The 9,244-nt window shown below is 36.6% G+C and overlaps 1 protein-coding gene across 1 annotated transcript; it reads left to right on the forward strand.

Annotated features, from left to right (window-relative positions):
- Positions 1–369: 369 nt before the first annotated feature.
- LOC149569868 (putative ABC transporter C family member 15) lies at positions 370–8,817 on the forward strand. Its single transcript, XM_089817800.1, has 10 exons — positions 370–2,667; positions 2,760–2,846; positions 3,406–4,053; positions 5,043–5,207; positions 5,317–5,611; positions 5,718–5,932; positions 6,223–6,528; positions 7,853–7,916; positions 8,059–8,298; positions 8,391–8,817. The coding sequence occupies exons 1-10, from the start codon at positions 370–372 to the stop codon at positions 8,510–8,512; spliced, it is 4,440 nt and encodes a 1,479-aa protein (XP_089673926.1). The 3' UTR covers positions 8,513–8,817.
- The last annotated feature ends 427 nt before the right edge of the window (positions 8,818–9,244 follow it).

A 9,244-nucleotide genomic window follows, 5' to 3' on the forward strand; every position in this document is an offset into this window, starting at 1 on the left:
ATAAACAAATCAGAAATCTCCATTATTCTTCAAATTCCTAGCAAGCAAGAGATGCAACACACGCAGTTTACACACGAACATTGCATATTAAAGTAAGCACAGCACAGGCTGTCTAGTTGAGATCTGTGAATGAAGCCACGTCCGAGAAAAAATCATCCACATCTGCAAAACAAAATTTTCAATCTTATCAAAATTTCAACTTGTCAGGAAACACAGAAATCTATGCATTTTGGACAGTATGTTGTTGCAGAGGCAAAAGTGTAGTTTTGTTTTAAAAACGTAAAATTCATGACGGCCTGATATATATGTCTTTCAGGGTCGTTAGGATTGAAGTGGATAACGCTGCTATTTTCATCCAAACTGTGAGCTATGAAGCCCTTCTACTTTGATCCTCAGGGCATTGCTCTTATTTCTCATTTGATTTTTGTGGGCTTATTCATTCTGGACAGAATTTTAGCCGTTCTTGGATTTTACTCATGTAACTCTGCATCCATGAATGAACATCCTGAAGGAGATGAAATTTCTACCCGAAAATTACAATGTGGGTACTTGCATAAATTAACTTTGGGCTGCTGCTTGGCCCTTTTCATGGCTTACTCTCTGGCTGGATCATGGTGTTCATTGCACAAGTTGGATGTAAGATGTGAATTGTTGTTCATGGGAGCAGATATTAACATTGTCCAAGCAATTGCATGGCTCCTTGTGAGTCTCTGTGTCATGGTTTCTCAAACAACAGAAAACAAGCTACCAACCCTATTAAGGCTATGGTGGATTTTTGCATTCTTATTCCATGCGGCCATTCTATTCATGGACATAATTGTTGTGGGAGAAAAAGATGAAAATTTTCATTACAAGGTCTCTATGGATGCTGTTCCTATTCTCATATGCACCTTTCTCTTATACATTGCATTCCGAGGCAGACTAAGTAACACTACTCAAGAACTTGAGCAACCTCTCCTACATAAGACTGAAGCTCAAATCAATCATTTGAGTCGATTTTCTAGAGCAAGTATTTGGAGCCGGATGACATTCTCTTGGCTCAACCCTCTGTTTTCTGTAGGATACAAGAAGCCTCTAGAGGTTGAGGATGTCCCCATTGTTGTAGGTAAGGATAGTGCCCAAGAAGCATACATGGCTCTTCAGAATAACTGGTTTGTGGGAACAAAAGACACTGAATCCCCATCAATGGCAAGAACCATTTTGTTGTCCGTGTGGAAAGGAATAGTTATCAATGCCATGTATGCAGCTTCTTATACTTGTGCAACGTACATTGGTCCATTCCTGATAGAGATGTTCGTGGAGTATCTTGGAGGAGCAGAGCATTTTGCTCATGAAGGATATGTGCTGACTTGTGCATTTTTTGGTGCAAAAATGGTGGAGTCTTTAGCACAAAGGCAATGGTATTTCGGGGCTCAACAGCTTGGATTAAGAGTCAGATCAGGCCTCACAGCTCTGATATATAGAAAAGGTCTGTTCCTTTCCAGTAAGTCTAGACAGAACAACACAAGCGGTGAAATCATCAATTATATGAATGTGGATGTGGAGAGGATTGGAAACTTTGCTTGGTACATGCATGATATCTGGCTTTTGCCTCTCCAAGTTTTCCTTGCATTGGTGATTCTATACAACAGCTTGGGCTTATCATGCATTGCAGGGCTGGCCGCCATTGTTGCAGTAATGGTTGGAAACATCCCATTTGCTAAACTACAAGACGAGTATCAAGATAAGCTAATGGAAGCAAAGGATAAACGCATGAGAGCTACATCTGAGACCTTGAAGAATATGAGAACCCTAAAACTGCAAGCTTGGGAGATTAAATATCTTCATAGGCTCCAAGATTTGAGGGGAATAGAACAGGGTTGGCTTCAGAAATATCTGTATGCATCTGCTGCCGTGACTTTTCTTTATTGGGCAGCACCAACCTTTGTATCTGTTGCCACCTTTGGTTCATGTGTGGTCATGGGGATTCCTCTAACAGCAGGTAGAGTTCTTTCTGCTTTGGCAACTTTCAGGATACTTCAAACGCCTATCTATAATTTCCCCGAGTTGGTTTCCATGCTTGCTCAAACCAAAGTGTCACTAGACAGAATTGCAAGGTTTTTGAAGGAGGAAGAGCTTCAGTCTAATGCTTTAGAACAGGTGCCAAGAGATTTTTCGTCCGACATAGCTATCAAGATAAACAATGCGGAGTTTTCATGGGATCGCTCGTCAAACAAAACAGCATTGAGAGGGATTAATTTAGATTTAAGACATGGAATGAAAGTTGCTGTTTGTGGATCGGTCGGTTCAGGAAAATCAAGTCTCTTGTCTGGTATTTTGGGCGAAGTACCCAAGCTAGGAGGTTTCGTCAATGTCAATGGAACCAAAGCTTATGTTCCGCAGTCTCCATGGATTCAAACTGGAAAAATTGAAGATAATATACTGTTTGGAAACAATATGGATAGAACCAAGTACGAGAAAGTCCTCGAAGCTTGTGCTCTGAAGAGGGATCTGGAACTCTTTTCTCATGGGGATCAGACTGAGATTGGAGAGAGGGGAATCAATTTGAGTGGTGGACAAAAGCAAAGAGTACAGCTCGCTCGTTCAATGTACCAAGATGCAGATATTTATCTTCTTGATGATCCTTTCAGTGCTCTTGATGTACATACGGGGACGCAGCTCTTCAATGTAAGTTTTACACTGGGTTCCAGTAGTAACAAAGCTTTTTGCTTAAATATATGACAAATGTGTCTTGCTGATTTACAATCTATATATCACAGGAGTGTCTATATGGAATTTTGAAGTCGAAAACTATAGTGTATGTTACTCACCAAGTGGAATTCTTACCAGCATCAGACCTTATACTGGTAACCTTGCTCTTGTCTCTATCTGCTTTCTTACTGTATATGTGTGTGAAGCAAATGAAGTCGTGATTTGTAAATTCAATCGGTTAACATCATGTTAGGTCTGTGGTGTGTACATAAGAGTTGCCTGTGATTAGTTGAAGTATTTATTTCAAAATTTGAATTTATAAAGCTTCCAGATGTTGGTGCCCAATTTAGACTTTCAAATTGATTTTTGACACTGTTGATATTACTCTTGTATTTTATACATTTAAGTATGTAATGAAATAAAGGCTGTTGTAGAATGTTGGTGGTGGATGATTAATAAAAATAATATATCGCTTTTGTTCATTTCAGATTGCTGGATATAGCTTATATGCTCTGCTTTTACCATGCCTCTCCTTATGTGCTCTGTTTTTAACATGTCTCTGTTTTGTCTCTCTGCTATTCTCCTAACACTTAAAAACTTGTAGCTTTTATTAATGAAATATAGGTACCTTTTGCCAGTAGAAAATTGTTAGCTATGAGTCATAAAGTGGTGTTAGAGATGTTTTATAGAAGCTTCTATTCCTTTATTCAACAGGTGATGCATGATGGAGAGATGGTTCAAGTTGGAAACTACGATGATCTTCTCCAGAGTGGCACAGATTTTTTACAGCTTGTTGGTGCACATCATCAAGCTTTGGACACTGTTGGGGAAGCAGAGAAAGGTAGAGCGGTGATTGTTCCACAAGAAGTAAAAGGACTCTACAATGCCGTAGAAAACGAACTTGCAGAAGTCCATGATAATGAAGCTGCAAAAGATCAAGCACCAAAAAGCAATGATAATAGTTTACAACAGATTGTACAGGAAGAAGAAAGAGAAACGGGGAGGGTGAAATTGAAAACCTACTCTGCTTTCATAACTGCGGCATATAAGGGTGCCTTAATTCCTATCATATTGGCAGCACAAATTCTGTTCCAAGCATTACAAATTGGTAGCAACTACTGGATGGCTTGGGCTACACCTCCAGTAGAAAATCAAGAGACGACAATCAGTAACACAGTTCTAATCCTCATTTATTTAGTGCTTGCAATTGCAAGTTCCATATGTGTATTGGTAAGATCTTTGTTTTTAGCCACTGCTGCACTTGAAGCTTCACGGAGGCTTTTCACAAACATGCTCACATGCATCTTCCATGCGCCCATGTCATTTTTCGATTCAACCCCAACAGGACGCATCTTGAGTCGGGTTAGTACATATTTCCAATTTGGCAACCCTGTTTTCATAACAACTTAATAAATGAGATAGTATACAATATCAGACATTAAGTTTTCACTGTTCATATTTAAAAAAAAAATGTGGCAAGAGGGTGGTGGTTCGTAGTAGTGAGAACTAAGCATTAACAATATATTAACAGCATCTAGTACATTCACAGTAAAATAAAGCATCCACTTTTTGCCTTTATCAAAAACATAAAACGAACCAGAGTATCTTAAAACAAAATTAAAGCTAACAGTATTGTCATACGTAAATGGAAAGTTTAGATAATAGATGAGCCAAACAGGGCCAATAACAGTAACATTATTTTGTTAAACACTAACAAAGCCTCTAGGCCTGCCACAAACCAGATAACAAAAACAGAGGAACCTATATCTAACTAAAACTTAACATTCCCTCCTCGCCTCTTGGAGATGAAGGTCGAGGTTCATTGTTCCTCGAAGAATTGAAAGAGATCTTTGTTGTCCTCCTCAGATTTTGGTTTCCACTGTCCATGCTAATATGCTTGAAGATTTCTAAATTTAATCGTGTTTATCATTTTGAATCGATCTCTATGCTCCATTTTCTCTTCTCTGACTCACTTTTCTCTTCTCTGACTCACTATCATAATGGCAGATCATGAAATATGATAAAAGAGTTGATTTAAGAAGATAAACACATTTGAATCCAAAAACCTTTAAGCAACGAGACAGTAACATAGAACAGCAGACCACGATAGCGTTACCATGAAATTAGGTTTTCATCCCAATTAACATGCATTCTTCTAATAAATATCAATATCCTCATGGACTGTAATTTCTTATGATCAAATCCAATGTTTAGTAAGAAGTGCTGGTATAGATGCGACAAAAATGAAAATAGTTGTCCTCCAAATTTAATTTCTAAACTACTGTTTTTTAGAAATAGCATTTTAAAATGGCAAGGTCCTGCTGATTATAACTGCTCTAATCTATTCACAGGCATCATCGGACCAGAGTACTGTAGACACAGATATTCCCTACAGGCTCGGAGGCTTGGCCTTTGCAGTTATTCAGATATTTGGCATCATAATTGTTATGTCTCAGGTTGCTTGGCAAATCTTTGTTGTTCTTATACCTGTCATCATAATTTGCGTCTGGTATCAAGTGAGTAACTCTGCTACTTGAAAGCTTTCAATTTGTCTCATCTCTAAATTTGATTGTGCTAGTCCATATATACAATTAGTGTTTTGACCATATTTGACTTTGCACTCAGCATTACTATATTGCCTCTGCAAGGGAGCTGGCTAGATTGGTGAGTATTAGAAAGGCTCCCATCATAAACCATTTTGCTGAGTCAATCTCAGGAGCAGCCATTATTAGAAGCTTCAATCAGGAGATTCGCTTCATGGAGAATAATCTTCGCCTGATTGATGATTATTCACGGCCTTCTTTTCACAATGATGCAGCAATGGAATGGCTATGTCTTCGGCTAAATTTTTTGTCCAATCTTGTATTTTTGCTCTCATTGGCATTCCTAGTAAGCTTGCCAAAGGGTTCAATTGATCCAAGTAAGCACCATTTTTCGAAATACCAATCTTTACCCTTTTGTTCAACAGGCAAATAGTAGAATGTATGTTAGCTTACTCTGAGAAGCTTCTTCTACATCATGCGCAGGTCTTGCTGGCTTGGCAGTGTCATATGGATTGAATTTGAACATAGTTCAAGCTTGGGTCATATGGAACCTCTGTAATGTGGAAAACAAAATGATTTCCGTGGAGAGAATACTGCAATATTCAAATATATCAAGTGAAGCTCCATTGGTGATTGAGTCATCAAGGCCACGTCACGACTGGCCATCGTTGGGCACTATAGTCCTTCAGAACTTACAGGTGATTGCGCCAAATTTAAATCTTGAGATTTCTTTACAAATGATTTTTTTAATAATCCTCCTCTTCCATTCAAATGATAAATCATAAAGTGTGATTCGAAATGTTGATGTTAAAAAACATATATCATCAATCCAGAAATAAAATTAAAAAATATACACAGTCAAATCTAGAAATAAAATTAGAATTTAGAAATGGATTGGAGAAATCTGATATTATTAATTTAAATCTTGACAACACGTTTGAAAGCTTTCACTGTTGAGATTTTGATGTCGTTGTGGGATTGTGATTAGGTTCGCTATGCAACACACTTACCATTCGTATTGAAAGACATTACATGTGAATTTCCTGGAGGGACGAAGATCGGCATAGTTGGAAGGACTGGCAGTGGCAAATCTACACTAATTCAAGCACTATTTCGTATCATAGAACCCACAGGAGGGAGAATTCTTATTGATGGTATGGATATCTCAAAGATTGGACTGCATGATTTAAGGTCTAAATTGAGCATTATTCCACAAGATCCCACACTTTTTGAGGGAACAATAAGGAGCAATTTAGACCCACTTGAAGAACATTCCGACACTGAAATCTGGGAGGTAAGATATTTTAAAAGGAATTGGTTTGGGTTTTACTAGATTTGGATGTTAAAAGTCTCTTTTAAGTGTTATCATTTAGAATACTTTGAACTCTGTAGACTTTAAAAACGCTGATAGGTCAAAACTAGTACGTTCTAGAAACTAAATTTTTTTTACGGCCAAAGCTTTTATGCTTTCCTCCAATTTGAAAGGAAAACATTTTAGGCCTTCTAAAACAGGGTAAGTGACCTTTGCAGGAAATGAAACCCTCAAGCATAGTTGAAACACTCAGATAGTGCAATGACTTCGCTGATTCAAAAAAAGATGAATGAAATTTGGGGCTGAAAAAAATCTCGGCGTATTTCACAAACATAAAAAATACATAATTTTGTAAACACGTTATTCAAAAACATACATATTACTGATTCCCTTCAAATACATGTGAAAATTATAGCTCATTGTCAAGATTGTACAGGGACGGGCACATGAGACAAAAAAATCAAAATAATTTAACTTAATTTTGTAGAAAATCTGAAAATATAAGTCATAATAATGGTTTTCAAAATAAGAACAGTGATAGTTTGCAGATTGTTTTCAGTTTCAGATTTGCAATACAGTTATAATAATAATATATGCTAAATGTTTAAATGCATAATAGAAAAGGTAGACTTTAAACATAAACAAGATCAGAAATTATTATATAACAATGGCATACTGTAAATGATAAATTTGTGATGTGAACAATGATAAAATTGATTTTGAAACAATATTGTATCAAGGCTTTAAACTTGCTGAATTAAATCTAATAAACAACAAGTTGATACACAAACAAAAAACAAAGAAAATTTTAACCAAGATCCTTAGCCATGATGCTCTTCACTGAATACCCAATACTTGAATACGGCTTTGCAACATTGCTCAATACACATCTTAGATAATAAAACATTTTTTTGAGTCTGTTGTTCAACTATACCTTAAAGCTTGATTATGCGAAATAGATATATATTTTTATTATCCAAATTTTCCAATCTAGTTGGATGCACGGAAACTTTTAAGAAATGAGATGCTTTATCCAAATGTAATAATAAACATTATGGTCTTCGTTTCAAATTTACAAATTATAAAATGTATGTAGAAATTCTTTCAAACACAGCTATTCCTATGCTTACCAGTCCTTGCAAGTTTTCATTTTGGGCCGTTATAATCTCTTTGTAAGTAATTAATTTTTAAGTATGGCTATATTTTATAATGGAACTAATGTAACAAGTTAATGCAGCATTTTTTTTCTTTCAATTTCATTCTAACTGGAATGTGGGCTTAATTCAGCTTTCATATGTCGTTGCAGGCTCTGGACAAATCTCAGCTAGGAGTACTTGTGCGGTCTAGCAAACATAAACTTGATTCATTAGGTCAGTTTTTATATCATGTCTTGCATTTGAACATTCATGTTTATTTTAAGCTGATTGCAGCAATACCCCAAGTGAAGCTCTTGAATTTGAAAAAGGAAAGTAAACAAAACATAGTGAATGCTAATGAAAATGATGAATTCAGTGACAGAAAATGGAGAGAATTGGAGCTTGGGACAGCGGCAGTTAGTTTGTTTAGGGCGTGCCCTGTTGAAGCAAAGCCGTATTTTAGTCCTAGATGAGGCTACAGCTTCAGTAGATACTGCAACTGATAACATTATCCAACGGACATTACGGTCAGTCTCATATGGGTGCACTGTGATCACTATTGCTCATAGAATTCCAACAGTTATTGACAGTGATCAGGTGTTGGTACTCAGTGAGGGTATGCATCTTTTCTCTCTACACATTCCTACTTTTTGTTTTCTGATTGCATTTTGCTCTGTCCTGAAATCCTTCAAATCTTTATGTGTTCAGGAAAGATCATTGAATATGACTCCCCTGCTAAGCTTCTTGAAGATCAAGGTTCATCTTTTGCCAAACTTGTATCAGAATTCTCCTGCAGATCAAACAAAGTTGCGAGCATTGTCTTTCCTTGATCTGAACTAAGTTGATTCATGATACTTTTAGATTTGGTAAAGTCAAGAAGGAAATCAAATGGGTCAAAAGGGGTCATAGGAAATGTTATTTAGACAACAGTAATATCAGATACACGCAATGGAAGCATAGTTACAAGCCTTACATGAATCAAGTTGATTTATGACACTTTTGAACTTGGTTGAATCAAGAAGGGACTGACACAGAGACTAATCAAAAGATACTGTAATCAAATGGGTCAAAAGGAGTCATAGAAAGTAGAGTATTGTTTAAACAATAATAATACAACAATGAAAGCACAACACTCGCAGAGGACCAATTGATTTGTTTGGGAAGCAACTCGCAGAGGACCAATATCTAAAGGGTTATCTTGTGTTTTATCCCCCTCCACTATGACACCACCTTTGCCTCTTGATTTACCTCATCAACCTATGCAAGATCCTAACTACTGAAGACATGATCCTAAACCTCAATAATCCAAGTTTACTATGGATTATACAAAGATCATTTAACCTATGTATTGATAATTTATTGCATTTCTTGGAGTGTATGTGCTCAAACATACTTCAATTATTCTCACATCTTCAAACATTACAAATTATGAAGTAAATAGGGAACATTATAACAATTATGTAAATTAGAGATCAAACACACTCTCGTCAAACTTTTCCATTAAGGAAGGAATTACTCATTTGGGTAAACTTCAAACTGATTGAGGTTGGTAGGAGCTAGAC

The sequence above is a fragment of the Cupressus sempervirens genome, chromosome 3 (assembly GCF_028749045.1).
Source record: "Cupressus sempervirens isolate cs-2001-9-10 chromosome 3, ASM2874904v1, whole genome shotgun sequence".
In the NCBI taxonomy this organism is placed as follows: domain Eukaryota; kingdom Viridiplantae; phylum Streptophyta; class Pinopsida; order Cupressales; family Cupressaceae; genus Cupressus; species Cupressus sempervirens.